Here is a 19,824-nt window from a genome sequence, read left to right on the forward strand (position 1 = left end):
ACCGTTGCGGGTGATCGTCCCGTCCAGGCCCTATCAAAGTGCTGCGTCTGAGCTCTGCTTGATCGGATCTCTTGTAAGTCCCAAGACACGAACCACAGAAATAACGTTGTTGCCGCCAAGCGGATATCGAACGTGGTACCGCATTTTCTTACTTGTAAGAGATTTACCAAACGTGGCATTTGGGTGAGAAAAGGTGCATATGCACGGGGAGTTAGTTGCATACGAGGAATATCGCCAACGGGATGCCCTCATATTCCTAGCTAGCGCTCCCGGTAAATCTCTTACGCGTGAGAAAAAGCGGTACTGTATCATCAAATGTGTTCGTGGCTGTAGTGAAAGTCTGGGATGGAAAACCAAGATTACTTGACTGCTGTATTCTCTAACCATGCATATGAGCTGCATAACAGTGACACCTGTAATGATACCCCAACCTGCTCGTCCGGGGCACCCTCTTGGCGTTCAACACACCAAGGAATAACGCTCGCCCAACATGCCAAAGCTAGTGATGCAAATCAGTCCCAGAATTCCTTAATCCACAACCCAAGGAGATAGTGTAAAAAGTGGTCAGTGTCTAGAAACACCATGGCCAATATGCTCCGCGACCGTAGACCGACATGCTTTTTTGATTGTAGAAATGATAAAGGAAATGCGTCCATCTGGTACCCCGTGTAATCTTATACGTTTTCTTCGAAACCACCGTGACTCAGTTGGGCTGGCGGCGGAGGGGGAAGTAGTATGCAGGCATGGGCTCCAGGTGCCAGTGCTTGATGCCCTTGTTCTTGAAAGCCTCGTCCCACTCTTGAGTAAGTTCCTTGGGAATTGGCCACCCATGCTCGGTGCTTCGAAGGCGCATACGAACCAGATGGCGCTTGGTAGATGCATCCTCTCCGTTCACGAAGCCCTCCCGACGGTGCAGAACAGCCAGATTGTTGATGAAATGGATGTCGCCAGCCTGGGTTTGAATCTCCATCTGAGATGCCTTCGCAATGGCCTCAATGGCATCCAAAGCCTCCACTTGACGGGCAGTCAAGGATGGCAGATGCTGAGGACGGGGATGAGCCTGGTTCCCGAGAAGAGCCGCTCGGCCAAAGTTCATGATGAGCTTCGAATCTTCGTAAAATATCACCGGACGGCACTGGAAGCGGGGCCTGAGAAGGTTATGTTAGATGGAGTCTTGATAACATGAAATCGGCCAGTGTGGTGGTGATTACTTACATGGAGAAGGGCCAATCGCTGCGCGCCAAAGTCCGAATCAATTCGGGTCGAGTGGCAGCCAAGACATTGTAGATGGTGTACGCAGAAGCAATGATACACTTGCCCCCAGTTGCGGCTGTGCTCCTCGTCAACCAGCTGACGATATCGCCGGCCTCCTCATTGTGGAAAGTCTGCAACAAAGGGTTAGTCAAACTTGCAACGGCCTGCCACTATTGCGTCGTTGACTCACTATGGACTTGTTTGAGTGGCGATGATGTTCAGCAGCCTGCTTGGTGCTGTTATCCGCAACAATGTGCACTGTTCAAGATGTCAGCCACAAAGCATGATAGATGCCGCCACAACGTTTGACTAACCGAGCATGTTACCACGCTTGTCTTGACGACCGCGTTGCTCCGCGATGTACGACTGGAGGCCCATGTAGGCCAATGTCAGGTCCTCAACAGAGAAAGCTGCGCGATCAAGGCCCCGAATTACGCCAAAACCCTTGCCGAAATGGACATCCTGTCCGAGTGCTCTGAGCTTCGAACCGAGCGTGGGCAGCTGGAAGGTATTCGGCTCGACGAGATAACCATCCTGGTCAAGAGCTGTACGCCGTCAGTGTGATGACCAAGGAACCTAAGGGGAAGTACACCTACACTTGTATTCAGCAATAGCCTGCTTGACTTCGGTCAAGTCAGTGTCAGTCAAATGCAAGATGTACTTGGATTCATCGGCAAAGTCAGCCCCAGTCCAAGCCAACTTGGATCTCAGTTCAGACGGAAAGCCGCTAGGAAGAGCTGAGGCCTCGGCATTGGTTGCGGCGGCAAAGGGGAAGCCGTTATTGCCAACGATTGGAGCGATAGCCGCGGCGAGAACGGGCCCAGAATTGACTGAAGACATCGTGCAGGTAGTCGTCTGATAGGTGTAGTGCTTCGTATGTAGCTGCGCTGCAAATGTTAGCTTCAGGGGTGCCCCTTGCATACACTCCCAATGAATGGCACTCACCTCAGCGAGCAACCAGTTATATCAATGAAACAGGACGAAAGGTTGCGGCTCAAAAGGTACCAAGGCAGGATTATGGCTCCTAGGTAGTGGTCTGGTGGACGCTGGGTTGTTGAATATATGAACTTGAGGGAGGACTCGGATTGTCAAGAAATCTTGGAAAGCTGGAAAGTCACTTCTAAGTTGGAGATGTGAAGTCGGCTGGTTGACAAGATCACAAACGAAAGACCGAGGAGATGTCTTGCCTTTTATCAAAAGACCGGACTGACTTGGATATACGTGACACAGAGGCAGCTCCGGGTCAAACTTGAAGTCCTCTTGCCAGGTCAACGGAAAGGAAACCAGCCTCGACTCGGTCGACCGCGCTAGCGTTTAGGAGCTTGACAGGAGGATTCTCGGAACTCGAATACGGAAAGAGACACGAGTCTATCATCATGGCTTCCGTCGACGATGGTGCAGGTACGGACGGTACCGTCGATCAACGCGATGCTTCTTGCCGACGATATGTTGTGAACCAGAAGGATAAGTGCAGGCCGGTGAAGCTGTCAAGGTCAAGTTCATGCCACAAGCACAGTATATGAGTTGGTGTCGAAGTCAAACTTGCCAAAATTGGAGACAGCAGTGGATCTCTGAGCCGCCGCTAAGAAAAGAAAGAGAAAGAAGTGGCTGACAGGGATGCGGGTATGCCCTATAAGTGGAAGGTGTACGGTTTCCCATGCAAGAGGGGCGTGTAAGGAACCTACTGACCATGTTGATGTCAGTGAGCTGGGCATGCGTGGCCGATGAGGTAACCCAAGGGAAGTAGATAGTACTCAACAACATAGAGAAGCCTGAATGTAACTTCTTGTTTGGACAGCTTAGAACGGGTCGCGAATACGCCTGTGAAAACCCAGAGCCATGGTTGGGGACATTGCGGGACAACGGGCAAAGCCCTACGGGTTGAGGTGGGAAGTGGCGTCCCATCCCCGGTCCGGGGCCATCATAGGACATGGTCGGTGGTGACATGGCACCTGTCTGGCATCCGCGGTAACGGAAAGGGCCAAGCTCAGCTGGAAAAAGCAAGCAGCACCAGATAGGAATTGCATGGGTTTGTTGTAGCTGTAGCAAGCATCCCCAGAAAGTCAAAAAAGAAAGAGCAGGGGAATAATTCATGTTGACAAGGTGACTAGAGCACTCGAGGCTAGTGTGTAGCCCGAAACCGGGGATCGTGCAGGAACCGGCCGTGTCGGGTTTCTCCCAGGGCGACACACAATATAGGAATACCCGGTAAAGACGGGGTCGGACGTCATGTCCCAGTGCAACAAACTAGCGTAGGGGGGCATGCGAGAACAGGCATCGTAAAGGTGATCCCCACATCAAACATTGCTAGGAAGAGTCCGACGGGGACCGGATGATAGTTTCCACTTGCCAGCTATACCTACCTTAGGTAAGTAGTCGACGGTGGCGAGCCGGAAGTAGAACCTCACATCACAGGGCCGGCCCAAACTGTGATGTCTTCGAAAAAGAGACGAGAATGAACTCGACCAGCAAGCACGATACACGACAGCCGAATCTCTGCGGCCGTTGCGCTAGCCCGAACGACACACACAACTACACGGTGCACACTTGCTGCCGTGATTCGCAAGTCCGGCATCCCAGAGGCTTGCCACATCGCCAAACTTGAAGCAAGAGAGACCCAGGTGGGTGCAGATTAACGGTCGGTGAGAAACAAATGCAAAGGAAGAATGAGGACGAAAACTGAGATTCCCGACAACCTGTCGAACCTGCCGATCTGACTCGGCGTTAGTCCCGACAGAAAGTGAAGGGACCATGGAGGGGACTTGATGGCCATTGCGGTCCAAGCAGCCCACCGCCATGTTGTGTAACTTGAGTGACCCGAAATACAACTGAGTGAAACTGAACGAACCGCGTCTAGAACTGAAATTGGAAGATGGTTGAAAGCAAAGGCTCAACGAAGGTAACACAGGTGAAAATGGTGCCCCAGACGATGTCAATGCCCCAGCTTGGGGCTGTCCGGTGGCTGGGGCTCAGGCTAGGCTGGCCGTGGCCAAGTGGAATTGAGGACGATGACTGAGAAAGGAAGTCGAAAGAAACCAAATTGAAGATGATTTGTACCATACCCGTATCGTACAGGAATGCTGTGCATGTGTTGGTGTGTGATTGTTTGTTTGAGATGAGCAGCAACCGGTCACGATGTAACTCAACGTACCACGGTGCCTGTCTTGTCAACCTGCGCCAATTGGTGACCAAAATCCGTTCATAGCTGACAAAAGAGGACGTCATTGCAGTTCAAAATCTTGATAATACACGTCAATGTTGGTTTTCAGCATTCATGAGTGTGAAGACGGCAGGACCAAGCTGTCCACACCCCCCTTTCCGAAAATCAGCAAACACACAGTAGGCGAGAGTATAGTGAGTGGTTAGCCTAACGACCGACCGAGTGACGGCTGGGTCTGAGCGGTTAGTACAAGGTGCGCTCACATATCAACGGGACGGGGACCCGCCGCTGAAGACAGCCGATGATATGAGTTGCGCCTCATTGCTCGCATCTGATCTGTTCGCAAAGAGTAGTCGGCAATGAGCAACGGATGAGAGACGAGTCGGAGGCATGTCCGAACAGTGCCTGGCTGATCGTGTCGTTTTGGATTTTACCCATGAAAGTAGGTGAGATCCATGGCGGAAGGGGCCACGATAGCTTTCGTTGAAGATGCCGTGTCGAAACTTCTTGGGCTAGCAGCTCGCCATGCGCAGCCAGCCTGGGAACAGTAGGAAACAACGAGTGTCCAATGTAGGTGCCCGTCTTGCTACCTAGCCCGAACTGGGCAATCTTGCTTGGACCCGCATCGAAGCATACACAGTGGCGACAGTGGTACGGTGCTTCTGCCATATCGAATCGGTCGACTGCGTGGTTGCCGGGGCGGACCGGCTTCCGGAGATTTCCTTTGGAGACGAAGGCGGCTTCCGCTCACACCATCAAAAGATAGGACAGACACTTCCCCTCGAGCTCGCTTGCCTAGAGGTAAGAAAGGGGTAAGGTAGCCCGCGAGATCGTGCCAGCTGGTCATTTGACATTTGTTAGTGGAAGTTGCTAGAGAGCAACTTGAAAATGGTGATATCCGGCATCATGCCTTCGAGGAGTTGAAGCGAGGTAAGAGCAGCCAGGGGAACTTGAGGGAAGTGGCAGCGACAGGCCGGCAGGCGTACAGTAGGTAAAATTGCAGACGTAGAACCGTGACTGCAGTTCACAGGATGGCGTTTGAAGTCCAGCTGAGGTATGTACCTACCTGCTTGAAGAGTCGGCTTCGTTGGATTTGGGCATGATCTCGGGTGAGGTGGAATGTGGAATGGTGTAGAACTGGACGATGGAATTCAGTTGCAGGTCACACCGTGACAATTCTTTCTTCAATTCCACTTGGATGTTGGAGCTTGGAGGAACTGGAGGGAAAGTGCAAACAAGGCATGGGTAGTACCTGCCTTGACAGGTGGTGTAGGTAGTCGTCAAAGCCTGGATGGCATCGCGCATCAAAAGGCAGGATGGAAGTGGAAGTTAGAAAGGAGGTCTGAGAAACCTTGGGGCGCCGACCCGCCCGGCCGCCCCGCCCCGCCCCGCCCCGCCCCGCCCCGCGCACCCACACCTCACCCCAGACCCGCCGCCTTACTGTCAATACGGTATGTGTTACATACTTTACGCCAAGACGGTCGGGCCAAGGGGCAATGAGACATGCGATGAACGTCACCGCGAGGAGCCGCACTGGAGGTGAGACATATAGCAAACACTTCAAACATTGTACCTTGCGGTGCCTGTGTCTGGCTTGATGTACGCAGAGGTGCTTTAGCTTGACAGCTTCATCGGGAGAAGGCATGAGTGTTTGGTGCTTGCTTGGCTTATAATGCGCTGACTTGAGACGACAGCCCATCCTTCTTTCTTTGATTGAGGCAGATGCCATCTGTTCCCGTCCGTTCATCCCTGCTTCATTGTTGTTCGATCCGGAGCACATGGTCCAAACTGTACACAGCTAGCAACCCGTTAGTATTGTAGAGCGGCAAAAGAGAAGACACCAGCCTATCATTTGGGTAGGCCAATTTTCCGTGCAGTTCCCAAAGTGGTTCTCTTGCTGTTTTGAGGTGTGATGAAGTGACCAAAGCGAGCCAGGGTTACCATGATGGACCATCATGGATCATGTTGACGGGGATGTGCACAGCGACAGCCGACATGCCGCATTACCCGTCAACCTACAGCGGGCCCACCCACCTGGTACGACTGAGCCCAGCCCGGGCAACGTCCAGGTGAACTTGGTGGGGCTGTAAGATACCTCTCAGTGCATACAAGACATTACGGTACAAGCTTACCATATTTACCATACATACCATGTCATAACCCCTACTAGTATCTGATGTAATTGCACACTTTCGACACTGTAATTGTGGTTGGCAGGCCTCAAAACGGCACCAACAAAGTCTGATATCTCCAAAGAAATATATCCCGGCGTCATCACAGCATTGCCATCGTCTTTGGACAAGTGGTGACACACATCACAGTTGCGCCTGCATTCGCTGAAGCCCACAGCGGCAAGGAAGGTGCAGGGTTGCAGACCGAGTCCTGCGAGCAACCCAGGTGTCGCTCGCGCAGCCAATAGCAAGGGACGAACCACTTCTTCTCATAATTCTCTACTACGTTACTGACAGACTGAACATCACGTAGGTAAGTACTTCCCTAAACCTAGGCATGTAACTTCCACTTCTGTTGTCTACAGCATGCCGACACGATTGGGCCTCAATCGCGGACGGAGAGAGCCTAAAGAAATTCAAAGAAACGCTCCTTCCAAAAGTGAATCAAACCATGCTTCCATATGGACAGATATCAATCAAGCAAATGTCTGTCTGCACACTCATTCATCGCCCTGGTCCTTGATCCCACTCTTAGCGAAAGAGCCAAAATCCAGCTTTCTGTCCTCTTCCTGGCCAAGGTAGCTTGTTGCTCTTGACCCATGCCTTAACCCAGGCATACCAAAGTCCCAACCAACATATCAACACGCACACACCCCCAACCGGGTGCCTCCTGTGGCCGAGAGAAGGGGAAACTTGGCCGGGATGTGCCAGGACAAGACAACAAAAACGCCACCCCGTCCCACCTGTTTCCCTCTTTGACTCTCGATACGCCTCATCTTCATCTCTCTAACACACACGAGGGTGTCCGCCCAACGACCGCCGGTCCTGCTTCTGCTTCTGCTTCTGCGGCCTGCGAGTGTGATGTGGGCTGCGTGCTTTCCCTGCGTCCGTCTCTTTCTGGTGTCGGCCCAGCCCCAGCCCCAACAAATGTCCATCCATCGCATCGAAACAGCCTCCTCAATTTTCTCCTTCCGCTCACTTGCAGACGAGGCGACCTGCAAACTTGGAACCAACTCGTCGACGAACTGCAATGACACACGACAACAGATGGACCACCACCCGTTCGTTGGGTCATTTGCCAACCAGCATAGGCAAGAGCACCATCACCACCAGCATCCATCTAGAGTCTAGGCCATGACTCGAGGTTGCCAGTTTGGCTCATAAAGCTGACTGACATAGTAGTACTGGTCCTCGTACTCTTCTCTCGCCAACACTCCTTCCCAATCTGATTCTGTTCCAGAAAAGAAAAAAAACATAGGTTAGCCGCCAACTCGCATCCGCCATGTGTCATTTGTTTGATGTTTGGGGCAAGGTATGTAGGTATCTGCAGCATCATAAGGTTACAACTTACTTTGTTCAGCTACCAACTGCCGAGTCTCGCGCACGAATCGCATGGCGTCTTCGTCAAGCTCCGCCAGGCTTTGGAGATCTGGGTCCTTGCATTCTGCAGAGAATGGGTAGATCGCCCGGTTGCAATAGTGGAAGTAGGCGAGAAGCGTATTCGCTCCTGTTTTTGTTTCATCAGTCAATGACTCGCCTGTCAATTATGCATTGCATGGCCACATGACAAAATAACCACGAACAAGGAAACCCGAAACATTTGGTGGGCGGCGGCGGCCGCCCCAAAACAACGAAACAACACCGCAGAATAAGGGTTCTCGATTTGTCCGGCTCCGGGGGCAGGGACATTTGGGCAAGTAAGGTCGGTAGGCAGGTAAGTAACTCACCAATGTTGTACTCTCTGACGCTGTCTTCCCTGGCAAATCGTCTCCCCATGTTGTGCTTTTTGGCGTAATCTGCGTCGTGTTTGGTGATGAGGGCGATGTTGTGTAACAGGATAAACGTCACCAGATACGTGGTAAGCCATGTTCTCTGCTTCTTCTCCTGGGTCATCTTCTGCAGCTCCTCCAGCGTGTCCCGGCGAAGCTGGGGCTGGACCTGGTGGATCAGGATGGAATCAATCTGCGCTCCCATGACCGGGGGCAGCGGGATCTTGCCGCACAAAGGGCTGTCCGGGTCATCGATGATATCCTGCGGCATGCCCAGCCTCTCCTCCCCGACGATCTCAAACGACTTGGTCGTCAGCCTTACTGACATCCAGAGATCGAGAGTGCTCTTAATCAGCCTGCGTTCGGTTTCGTGCGTGGATGAGCGCTTCATAACCTTAATGGCAAGAGAGTATGTACGTTGGAGGAGCCTTTCCTTGCGCAGCAGGTAGGTGCAGCAGTTTCCCAGGGCCCGCTTGATGTACTCGTTGAACGAGGTCTTGGCGGATTCCATGTCGACGATAGCAAAGGCCGGGACTCTGGCTCGCTTGACCTCGCCGTTCTTGGAAACCCACTTTCTGTATAGGCTGTCGCCAGGCTGCGGTTCGAACTGACGGACCTGGAGCTCGATCCATTTACCGGTATACCCTTCGGTGACTCTAATCGTCCTCACTTCCGAAGAGGCCCAGTTTCCGATGTCATCTACCACGCTGTCTTTCCAGCGCTCGGTCCATTTGTGGTCCTTGACCTGGCCAGGCTTGAATAGCTTGACGTCCATGATCTTCCAACGTAGGCAGTTCAGCCGGTAGATCTTGGTGGTGTTGGCCGTAATCTTCTTGCATCCCAGGCAGGGTCCCTTTTCATCTTCAGGGTCGAGGTTGCACTACATAAAGCAGGGAATTGTGTTAGTATGGGGTGGTCCAATGACCTATACAACTGAAAGTGCTACTGACCCGAATTCGCTGCATTCGGCACCTGATACAGCTTCCGATTTTTCTAGTGTGAGCTGTCTGTTCACGCTGGTCGTGGTTCTTGAAGGGGCCACGTCTGGCTGAGATGGTTCTTGAGTGGGGAAACATGTCAAATGCTGTTGGTCGCTGTTGCATTTCGTATCTCATCGAATCATTCTTCACGCCAAAAGCTTGCTCAGCCATATAACCTTGATGCATACCCGGCATACTTCCGGTCCGTCCATACACTGAAGAGTCAAGTTCAGCTGAATAGCTGCTTGACATGAGTGATGTAACTGTGGGACTCATAAGATGCGGCTGGGGCGGCCGAACCCCCGCACCCGTCACTGCTGCACGAGAGCTGTCAGGCGAACTATCGTAGTTAGCGATTGGCGAAGTGGTGGGATAAATCATCTCTTCTCTGGCTGCCAAAGGCTGCGTTCCCGTTAGTGGAGTAGGCTGAAGTGGCGGGTAACTGGCCAAGAAAGGATCCCCAATTTCCGGATCACCACCACCTGCGAATAGTGATATCGGATCTAATGGCACAGATGTCGAGCTCATGGAGACTGTGGTGGTAGGTTGAAAGGATGCCACGCCATCAACCATGGCTGGTCTGACACCGCCATACTCATGCTGTGTGGTAGGTGGGAGGGGTGAGTATTCTGGAGCCACGGTCAGTCTTGCTGGTTTACCGTCTCTACCAGCACCTGTAAACATACCTGAAGGGCCGATAAAGCTTGAGAATGGCTGGCACAAGTAATCCTGGAGGCAGCTTGCTAAAGGCCCGCTACTCCAACCTGACGGGAAACAGCCAGGCTCAGCGAAGGCAGTGAAAGGTTTGCGGGACCCATTGTTGGGATCATGATTTGATCGCCCGCTGGGTGGCGGCTTCTCCTGACCCTCCTCATGTGCAGATGGATCGTCTGTATACGGTGTTGACATGGCGAGGGGTGGATCGAGACGTGGCCTCTTGTGGGCGTGGGACTGCAGCTTGGTGAGTTCCAGAAGAGTGCCAACTGGGACCTCGAGGCTTGGTGCGGCTTTCTCGAGCAACAGTTGTCGCTGTTCTGGACGATGCAAGTTCAACAGGTCATAAAGAGATACTGTGATCGTCACCTCGATGTTGGGGGCCTGCCTAAGTATATACTGATGGTTGACCGGCAAGTGGTTGTTGAGCGGCAGGGGTGGGGTCTCAAAACACCCGGGCGAGGATCGATGAGGGAAGTCCTGGAGCACTGGCTCGGCAGGCGATTGCTCGGGGCAGTAAGCCCGGCGCTTCCTTAAATTAGGATTCTATACAAGCATCATCAATTCACCGCACATCGGAAGAACAAAAAGAGCAGCTGAGAGGATGGGGCGCTCAAAGAGGAGATGCGTCAGGACCGGTGAGGGAGGCCATGACAAGCATGGGGAATCGGGGAGGAGGGCTGGTGTAGGGGTATGGGTTGGATGACCCGGGAGAAGGAAAGGGTGTGGAGGTGTATGTATGTATGTGTGTGCGAATGTGATGGGGGAGTGTAAGATGGGAAAACACTTGACGGTCTAGCTAGCAGGCACAGAAGAGGATCAGACATGGAGATCTTCAGTCTGGGGCCATGCAGCCTGCCGCGAGCCGAGAAGAAAGAAACTGGGTCTCTTACCATGGTGGATGAATGAGACTGTGGAGGTATGTCTGACAGAACGAGAGACACGGGCAAACGAGGATGGGTGGGTGTACTTTGTCGAAAGGTACCGCCGGGTGTACCGTATTAGGTAAGGTAGGGTAGTAGGTGGAATCGAAGCACGGTGGAAACAAATGACATCCAGCACTACCTATAGCACCCCGGTACCGCAGCGTAGACTCCAAGCAGGCAAGGAGAAGGCCGCTTCAGTACCAAGGTGCACCTCGGGGACGTTGGGGAGTGAAATGAGGTTGCGGAGACCGGGCGTCCTCACAGGAGCGCCATCGCCCCGGAGAGAGCAGGCCGCAACGATGAATCAATGGAGAGCTGCAGACAGCGTGACCAAGAGGAGCGAGGAGTGCAGCTGCGGGTGTCAGAACCGGTAAACCCTTTGAAAGGTAGAATGAGGGAGGGGTGAGAGGAGAGAGGAAGGCAGATGGTGAGGAGTGGAGGTGCCGGTGAGGAACCGGGAGGGTAAAGCAACCTTGAAGCGAGCTGTCTGTGGACGGTAGCACAGATTGCTCGCTCGAGTACCGCCAACCCAACGCCTGATTTGCCCGAGTAACCAAACGCTCTTCTTCCCCAGCTTTCTTTGGCCTACCACCACGAGCCCAGGTGCTGTCGCAAAAAGGCCAATGTCTGCAGAGCTTGATAGACCGATGGAGGCGAGTGGCCAAGCCTGTGAGCCGACGACACCCAGACAAGGGACGTCCAGCAGACAGACACAGGTTTTCGGCAGCAAGATATGCAGCCAAAATCGCGCCGAACCGCTGTCCAGTTCCAGTAGTGGTTCGAGCGACGATGAAGGCGGAGGCAAAGTCCCGAAGTAAGCAGACGGGGTAAATCAGTGACCCCGCAGGCAGGTTGAACGATCTGACGACAGTAGATAGAGACGATGTCTGCGGTGGCCGTGAGGCGAATTGGCCGGTGAAGGCGCTATGCTGTGGTGTTCCAACCCAGAAACGGCTTGGCGGCAGGACGGTGAGGAACGAACGGAGACGTCAGAGAGGAATCGCCAACTGAGGTTTCGGGTATTACCTCTACTGTGTCGGGTAGCAGGCAGTGGCAGATGGGAGGAAAGGTACTTGGGCGGAACCTTTTTGGCGCCCAGGGCGGCTTGTCTCACGGGCGCAGACCGAGCTGGATCCCCAGGCGTATTCGCAATGTCGTCCGGTGGAGAACCAAGAGTCGGCGGCGGGGGGTTTTCCAGGTTGAATGGACGCCTTCGTCTCGTAGTGGCAGCGAGGGATGAAATCGGTGAAGGTTTGTAGGAGATGAAGGGGAGAAGAGAGATTCACCGGTCGTGGGGAAGACGCGAGCTGACCACGTTTTTCTGGCGCTCGGCAGAACCAACCTGCTTCCCGGCACGACCTACGGTACGGGATAGGCAAGATCCGTGGGACAGCTTAGATGACCCCGGGCTGGGGCCTATCTACAGTAAAAAGAGAGATAGTCGGTAGATGGGATTGGAAGGAAAGGGAAACCGGAGTCGAGCGGAATAAGGCCCTCCATGGAAGGCAAGCCGGCGCCCATGTTCCAGGTTGCGCAAAGGCCGTTGGACGTTGCAAAGAGCAAGGTCTGTATGGGGTAAGGCACCATGGGCACCGACAGTCCGACGCTACCTCTAGGTAGCAACGAGCCCAGGGTCCTGGACTTGACGATGTGGCTCTCGGACACTTTGTTCCCCCATCCATCCAGTCTCTCTCACCACTCACTCCAACAGAAGCCCGCCCATCCTCTAGCCTCCTGCGCGTCTGTCGCACAAAGTAGGATCGCCTCCCCGTTCTAGGACGACCATTTTCCGAGGACTGTCTCCGGTGGCTGTAGCCGTTGGGGTCTCGGTCTTGCACACTTCTCCGGACACCAAATTCCCACAAGGGCCGGAGGCTGAGAGGCATATATGAGAGGCGTTATATGCCTTATCTTTGCAACGTCCATCTGACGGAGCACAAAAGAAACCCCAGCATGTGGTTTAGGTACCCGATCGCGAAAGAGCCTCGAGATGACTTTTTTTGCAAACGATCAACAGGTGTGTCATGGCACCCCCCTGGCAGGCCAAGGGTGGTTACTAGGGATCACCTCAACGCTAGCTTCATGCAGGAAACAGGATGTCTTGCACCAGAATCTCTCAGGAATGTTCCCTTCCAGGCCTTTCTAGCCAGGGCACAGCGGGCCAAGATTGAGGATTCAGTAACGTGTAGTCTTTGGAATGTTTCTATGCGTCCGAGCACTACGCCAGGCGATATATCGGCCATATTCCAGTTTTCGTCGACGAGGAGGATAAGATGATAGCGCTTGAGAAGGAGATTGTCGGATCCTGCCGAGAGATTTCTTGGAGGTGATATGGGTAGATAATGCTTGAACAGCTGACTGACCACTTGGAAATCGGTTTGGAATAGCATCCTCGATCTGTCATTCGTCACACACAAGGTGAGTCGCATCGCATCACCTGCATAACCAGTCGTCGTCGCCCAAATATCTGAGCACCGGCAGGCAACCCCGTATCGCCGTGATATAATATGTCGTGCTTACTATAGGACAAGGTTGTCAAGCGCGAGGCCGTGGGCATGGATAAAGAAAGGCTGGGGAGCCACAAACCCGTCGATTCCGAGCCCTTTGCACACTCGCCATGCGACTCCTCACATTATCAAATGTGAAGTTATCTATCCCTGTTATCGTCACCACTTGGCCGGCGGTGGGATACGGGCATACGGCACACTGGCTCGGAGTTGGCGATGGGTAAAAGTTGAAGCAATCCAACATGCCACATTCCCATGTAAACTTATCGGATGACTGGATGCAGGGGCAAATGAGTGTAATGTGTTTGGCATGGTGGTATCATCGAGCCCCAGGCCGGCCTGACATGCGTCTGGCAGGAGATGAATTTGCTGACTTTACTGCCTGGCCGCCTGGCTACCATGACGCACGGACAGTCGATCATATCCGGATGGTAGATGGTGATTCTATGTTGTTAGGGACAGATCGTCGGAAATCAAGAGCAAACGAAGTGGTTCGCATTGGCGACGGGAAGGATTGTTCCTTTTGATGAAGTCAATGGCAGAAATGCTCGGTAGGAACCTTGATGACCGAGCCCAGTAAGGCGGCCGTCCGGGCTTTGCTCAATTTCTATCCCGCGTTTGGTGGAGTCGAAACAGTCAAATATGTATCCACTTTTTGCCGGCTCCCAAGCCTACGGGCAACAGTAGGAGCGGGACATGCATGGTTGCCTGCCCAGCTGTCGGATGCGGGGCACAATGCGGGGAGAAAACGGGGCGGGCAGTATCCGATACATACTCACGTGGCAGCCGAACCCCCGACCACGACCACTCTTCTGTCCAAAAAGAGTGGGATTTTTTATTTCATCCTCACTTCCTTCCAACTGCCAGAACCGCTTCCAACAGGACTGGAGCATCCAACCGACCCCTTCGCACTGGTTGATCAGCATAAAGTCGCGGGAAGTGTGGTTGTAAAGTGAAAGTGCCCCTCTTCGTTGAACCGGCTTGTCGGGTTTCCTACCGAGTCCCCGCAGTCTTCACCTTGATTCGACATCAGACTCCTTCAACAACCTACGCATTTCGATAACCCAGGGCTTGCGGCCTCGTCAAGACAACATTTCCTTCGCTTTTCGGCCCTTCCATCTTTTTGACAATTTTTGCAACGTTGTCTATCATACGACCACATCGCAGTTTCCACGGCCAACGTAGCGTTCGTTGTCCCGTGGTCCTGGACGGTTAGGAGCCTGAACTATTATCGGATCGAGGAATGAAGTCATCACACACAAAGCACACCGTTGGCAAATGAGTGCACGTACAGTGCTCTTCGCTAACGCATCCCATTCTGTTTTCGTCTCTTTCAAGGCCCGTCCGTTCGACGCATTGGTTGTTGTTCCCACCCCGATGCTTAGACTCGTTTCACCTGCCTCCGGTCTGTCTTGGTCGATCTTACCGTCAGACCGGTTTGGAGTTGAAGGAGAGTGGGAGCTCGTATGAGGATATGGGTCAATGGTGTTCTGTGGGGTCCATTGACTCTGTTTCGATGAGCCGTTGGCAGCTACACATCTGGCACCTCGATATGTGACAGGTCGATTCTCACCACCAAGGGCAGATGAAGTGATATCACGGATCAAGTCTCGTGATACGCTCTGCCGCTGCATGTGAGAGCATACTGGACGACATTGGCCAGTTGAGATCGTGGTTTCCGTCGATTCCAGACACATCCAGTGGGAATTTGCTTGAACGGTACGGCGGAGATAAACGTCTTTCAGAAACCAAAATAAGGGACATATTACGTAAGAGGGTGGTTACACATCTCATATTTACTAACCAACTGAGCCAAGTGTTTCCAAAGTAGCGATTTACGACCGCTGCAATACCACCAAGCTCCCAGGCCCACGTGTTCGTCAGGGCGGACCAGAGCCTCTAGCTGAAAAAAACCCCATGTACGAGGAGAAGCTACTGTTTAGTAAGTCGGATGGACGTAGAGGTCGGTTTCAGCTACATTTCGCTCAAGCTCATGGGCTGTGAGAGAACCACCACCGGACAGTGACGACAAATGTGGTGCCTTTCTGCCACCTGATGGACATCGTTTGTGAAAGGCCGGCCACAAACCAACCACTGTCAAGACAACGCTTGACAGAAACCCCGATCTGCTCCTGCAGTGTAGTCTGACCACGAGTTTCAGAGATGCTGCTAATAGTTTGGAACATATGCCTTTGTCGCTGGACAATACTCACATCATTCCTTCTTCCCCAAATAGGGGGCCCAGATTTTCCATGACGACAACGAACTCCTCTTGTTCTTGGGGTATTGTGTGCAAGATCTTGCGAGGTGAGTTTCATTTGCTCTGGAGACTCAAACAGTGACTGCGACTGAGGGAAAGTCCAATGGGGTGGCTCAGGAAGAAACCTTCTAACGTCTTTCACACAAGATAGGACAGGTCTTGGTAAGGTCGGGCCACTCAACATGCTTTCGAAACAGATTGTGAACCTTCTCGTCTCAGCGAGCCCTACAACCTCTACGCCTTCCAGAAAGAGACGGGAGATAGCATCAAGTGATGCTATACTCATAGACCGCATTCGATCAGGACATCTGCCTTTCTTCGACTCAAACAAAGACGCTACTTGTCCCTAGAGATTCTGTCATTCACGAAGAGTGCCCCAAATCATGATGACACAACGTGGGAAGCGTCAATCACTTCATGTAGAAAGAACCGCGGCACGCGCACCAACACTGTCGGGTACTCTCATTGAGCAAGCTATGGCGCTCTGGGCTCCCCGAATGGCTTCATAGGGCGAACCTCAGATGAGGATAGACCTCGAGTCTAGCAATCGGTGTGTGCCAAGCACCCATTTTGGTGTTCACTGCTTAAGTCGCCAAGTGCCATATTGCTTTGTTGTTTTAGTACGATTGCCCATTGCACGTCATCACTAGGTGAGCCGAAAATATGTCCAGGTCAGCCGATGAAAACGAATGGCCGCAACGACATGGCATCAGAAGGCCAGCTTGATCCGCGAGCAAGCTGTCAACATGGTAGCCAGCAACACAATCAGCGACAACTGTTCTGCCATCTTTGTCCATTCTGGGATACTCCTGCATGGTTTCCACCGTCGCAAACACTCGGTGAGGTTTCGGGCGGGTCGAGGACTTGCCACGAGTCTTTCTGACGGTCCACATCTCATGTCCGCTATGCAGCGCAGCTGGCTATTGACGGATATGAGCCTCGATGGTGAGACTACAACAACTAAGGCAACTGAACTGGCTCCCTCGTCATACCGTGCTGGGTGAAATTCCAGAGGAGGCACGCTTACATTTTGCAGTATTTATACCTTGCGAGGTCGGGAACGTTGAGAGTTCCGTCTCCGTCAATCGGGCTGGCTTGAACTACAACTCCGGCTCAACCAGGTGAACACCGGCCGCACCTTCCTCCGACAGCCAGACCCGACCTCATCTGACACCCACTACTACTCGAACAATAGGCAAGTGCTTTCTTCCCGTCGACTTCATGTGTCCTCTCTTCTTTCCTCCTCTTAAGTGACAGTGACGTGTCTCGCGCCTTCTTCGCCGGGCTTTGAGGCTTCAAACAATGCTCTTTTCTGCTTGGATGTCATCGTTTCATGACAGTGACATTCATTGACCTGAATTGTTCTGTCAAAAAACTGGAAGACATCGAATATGGGCTAACCAGCTGAATCAGTCTCCTTTCCAGCCTCTTCGTGTCGCTGTCATTTTGCAGATTGGCGTCGAGTCACCTCTGCATTGATAACTGTGGCTGCCCATCCATCGAGGTTACCCTACCCACTTTCTCGGCTCTCTTGCGTAGTCAGAGTCCAAAGTAGCCGCGATCAACTACCCGTAGTTGCGCAGTCAGCTCCGGTTGTTGGCCAAGGGCACATCAATAGACGCTTGCTCATCGCCGGCAAATCCCCTACAGTTAGTATATCCATCAGGTGCTTCCACCTCAGTGTTCAAAGTGCTAACGTAAGACTTAAGTAATAGTGTCCACGACCATCAGAGTTTGAGCAGTTTTTTTCCCCACTATTCGGCGAGACTTCCTCGGACGTCACCAAGACACAATGAAGCTCACTTCAGCCTCTATCCATAACGTTATCCACCCGACAGCTGCCTTTTCACCGAGCGTTCCAAAGCCATCAAGCCCTCCTTCCGCCGAGCCGGAATCTCAGTCATGGCTCCACTCCCAACTTAACCCCAAAAATCGAATCGACAGTCTTGAACCACCAGCAAACCCCCTCTGGAGAATCGACGGGTGTACCGGCCAAGGAACACAGTTTTACGCATTGCCTCTGTTCTTAGGGTACCATGTCCCGCCCCTTCGATTTGATGTGTTCCTCCCTCAGGAAGCGGGAAACTGCCAACTGCTACGGGACCTGCTCGACCTGGATGCCGCTTTCCATACCAAAGATGCCATCCGGGTACAGAGGCTTGGAATCTCGCGCCATATCCTGCGAACACTGCAAGCATGGACCCAGTCAAGTCAGCAGGGTGACAACAAGCATAGATTTGCTGAGATGTATATGAACTTGCCCTTTGGATCCCGAATCATCTTCGAGAATCTCGAGTTCGATATCCGTAACATCAAAATTACTATTGCCCAAACGTTCCACCTCGAAGGACAGCTGCTTGGGCTTTCGAAGCTCGGGGCCCAACTTGGTCTGCCTCAGCATAGCCTTCCGGAGCCGATAGACATCTTCAGGCTCCGCATTGTGCGCCAACTGACCGAGAGCGTGTGCCTTGTTCGCATGGGAGATAATGATAATGATGATGGGAAGGCCACGGCCACAGACGCCGCCAACGGAACAGGGGCGAAGGAGAAGCTCTGGATCTTGAAGGCCTTGACCAGCGGCACCAAATACCTTTACACCGAACTGCGTAATTTGCTGCAGATGCCACCCCATCCGCACGCCATCTCACGTCCGGTCCGTCTTGTGACCAAGCAGTGCCAGTTCGGAGGAAAGAACGCAGTTGTCGGGTTCATGATACCGTATCATCCTGCCGGGGGCCTCAGAGATACCCTGCCGCTCCTCCGCATCCACGGACAACTTGCGCTCAAGGACCAACTCAAGTGGGCTATCCAGCTGGCTCAGGGTCTGTTGCACATCAGTGAACAAGGCCAGATGTACTATCCCGATCTCCGTCTCGACAACATCCTCCTCTCCGAGGCCGGAGACATCATCATGGTAGACTTCGAACAGCGTGGACTGTGGTGCGAGTTTGGCGCACCCGAGGTAAACGCCTTGGAGTACGTGCGCATCCTGGCCAGCGACAGCTTACTCGAAGACAATGATCCGGATCTCTCCATACCCGAGGACGTCACAGAGAAATACGCCGCTTTGCTCGCACGGGAGATGCCAGACTGGGAAGCTCTAGAGACCTGCGAGAATTACAGTCAACGGCCGGAAAGCTACACCAGCTTCAACATCGCGTGGCTATGCCTTTCCAAAACTGAACAGGAGGCGGCCGTGGTGTACATGCTGGGCCGAGTCCTCTGGTGCATCTTCGAAGGCCAGAGTGGGCCAGACAAGGCTGCTTTCTGGCAGTCCTATGCTCGCGAGCCGGACTTGCAGTTTCCTGAGATGAGATATACCCCTTCTGAGCTGAGAAGCTTGATAGATGAGTGTACGAAGGGTCGCAGGGAGGTTTTGTCGAGTCTGGTCACGCGGCGTGGCAGTAAAGTGGTCTTGTTGCGCGAGAAAGACACTCAAGGGTCTGCCACTGATAATGAGGAGGAAGCAGAAAGCCAGGTTCTTCAAGTGGCAAAAGACTGGTGGACCGCAGAGGTCAAAGCTGCGGAAGACTTTCTGCAGATGCGACATGAGATGAAGGAGCGTGGTAAGTGGGACGAGAACTACTTTGGTCGACCGAGTCTCAGGGAGGTCATCAACCGTCTTGAAGATTTTCAGAGACGAAGTGTCTGCCATGAGTAGGTATGTAGTTTGGTCGACGAATCGCAAGGTTTCACATCCGCCTTCGGATCTTTTCAAGATTTTCTTTCTGGCGTGGATTTTCCATCCTGTCTATGCTGCTACATAGTCAGTTTTATTCTTAAATCTTCAAATGTCTATAAGTGATTGTTTTAGCTATATGGATTCGCCCCCCTGTGAACACCTCTTGGATAAGAAACGATTCTCAAATGAACCAGTATCTACTGTAGGCACTTCCCGTGAAAGTTAACATCTAGTATCCAGGATTTTCTCTCATCCGTCGGACTCTACTCAGGATCGATAAGGCCAATCCACCCCTGTTTCTTCGTTTAGTTCCTCACTGTTCTTTCCTTCTCAAGTACCTAGCTACACCATTCATCAGGCCCCGTCTAGTCAGTAACATTTGATAAGCAAAATACACCCTT

At 52.7% G+C, this 19,824-nt stretch overlaps 5 protein-coding genes across 5 annotated transcripts; 1 reads left to right on the plus strand and 4 right to left on the minus strand.

Annotated features, from left to right (window-relative positions):
* Positions 1-627: 627 nt before the first annotated feature.
* B0H65DRAFT_31180 (uncharacterized protein) lies at positions 628-2,473 on the minus strand. Its single transcript, XM_062823310.1, has 6 exons — positions 2,200-2,473; positions 1,851-2,136; positions 1,569-1,799; positions 1,445-1,512; positions 1,216-1,385; positions 628-1,148 (listed from the first exon to the last, which is right to left on the minus strand). The coding sequence occupies exons 2-6, from the start codon at positions 2,092-2,094 to the stop codon at positions 704-706; spliced, it is 1,158 nt and encodes a 385-aa protein (XP_062686359.1). The 5' UTR covers positions 2,095-2,136; positions 2,200-2,473; the 3' UTR covers positions 628-703.
* B0H65DRAFT_31179 (uncharacterized protein) lies at positions 2,474-3,503 on the minus strand. Its single transcript, XM_062823309.1, has one exon. It carries the CDS (start codon positions 3,346-3,348, stop codon positions 2,791-2,793), a length of 558 nt encoding a protein of 185 aa, XP_062686360.1. The 5' UTR covers positions 3,349-3,503; the 3' UTR covers positions 2,474-2,790.
* A 4,209-nt stretch (positions 3,504-7,712) lies between these two features.
* B0H65DRAFT_438264 (uncharacterized protein) lies at positions 7,713-10,944 on the minus strand (the record flags this gene model as incomplete). Its single annotated transcript, XM_062825361.1, has 5 exons — positions 7,713-7,816; positions 7,937-8,122; positions 8,313-9,234; positions 9,305-10,594; positions 10,942-10,944. The coding sequence occupies 5 exons, from the start codon at positions 10,942-10,944 to the stop codon at positions 7,713-7,715; spliced, it is 2,505 nt and encodes an 834-aa protein (XP_062686361.1).
* Positions 10,945-14,298: 3,354 nt separating this feature from the next.
* On the minus strand, positions 14,299-15,330 carry B0H65DRAFT_450330 (uncharacterized protein). Its single transcript, XM_062825996.1, has one exon. The coding sequence runs from the start codon at positions 15,176-15,178 to the stop codon at positions 14,630-14,632; it is 549 nt and encodes a 182-aa protein (XP_062686362.1). The 5' UTR covers positions 15,179-15,330; the 3' UTR covers positions 14,299-14,629.
* Positions 15,331-17,355: 2,025 nt separating this feature from the next.
* Positions 17,356-19,501, plus strand: B0H65DRAFT_31344 (uncharacterized protein). The gene is made up of 2 exons (XM_062823330.1): positions 17,356-17,390; positions 17,451-19,501. The coding sequence occupies exon 2, from the start codon at positions 17,534-17,536 to the stop codon at positions 19,400-19,402; it is 1,869 nt and encodes a 622-aa protein (XP_062686363.1). The 5' UTR covers positions 17,356-17,390; positions 17,451-17,533; the 3' UTR covers positions 19,403-19,501.
* Positions 19,502-19,824: the final 323 nt, after the last annotated feature.

This window comes from Neurospora tetraspora (assembly GCF_033439725.1).
Source record: "Neurospora tetraspora strain CBS 560.94 chromosome Unknown B0H65scaffold_1, whole genome shotgun sequence".
Lineage (NCBI taxonomy): Eukaryota > Fungi > Ascomycota > Sordariomycetes > Sordariales > Sordariaceae > Neurospora > Neurospora tetraspora.

Coding starts and splice junctions, on each gene's coding strand:
- B0H65DRAFT_31180 (XM_062823310.1), bottom strand. CDS start 2,094: ATGTCTTCAGTCAATTCTGGGCCCGTTCTCGCCGCGGCTATCGCTCCA. Junction 1,800..1,850: donor GGCTATTGCTGAATACAAGT/GTAGGTGTACTT, acceptor GACGGCGTACAG/CTCTTGACCAGGATGGTTAT. Junction 1,149..1,215: donor AGCGATTGGCCCTTCTCCAT/GTAAGTAATCAC, acceptor TAACCTTCTCAG/GCCCCGCTTCCAGTGCCGTC.
- B0H65DRAFT_31179 (XM_062823309.1), bottom strand. CDS start 3,348: ATGAATTATTCCCCTGCTCTTTCTTTTTTGACTTTCTGGGGATGCTTG.
- B0H65DRAFT_450330 (XM_062825996.1), bottom strand. CDS start 15,178: ATGTGTCTGGAATCGACGGAAACCACGATCTCAACTGGCCAATGTCGT.
- B0H65DRAFT_31344 (XM_062823330.1), top strand. CDS start 17,534: ATGAAGCTCACTTCAGCCTCTATCCATAACGTTATCCACCCGACAGCT.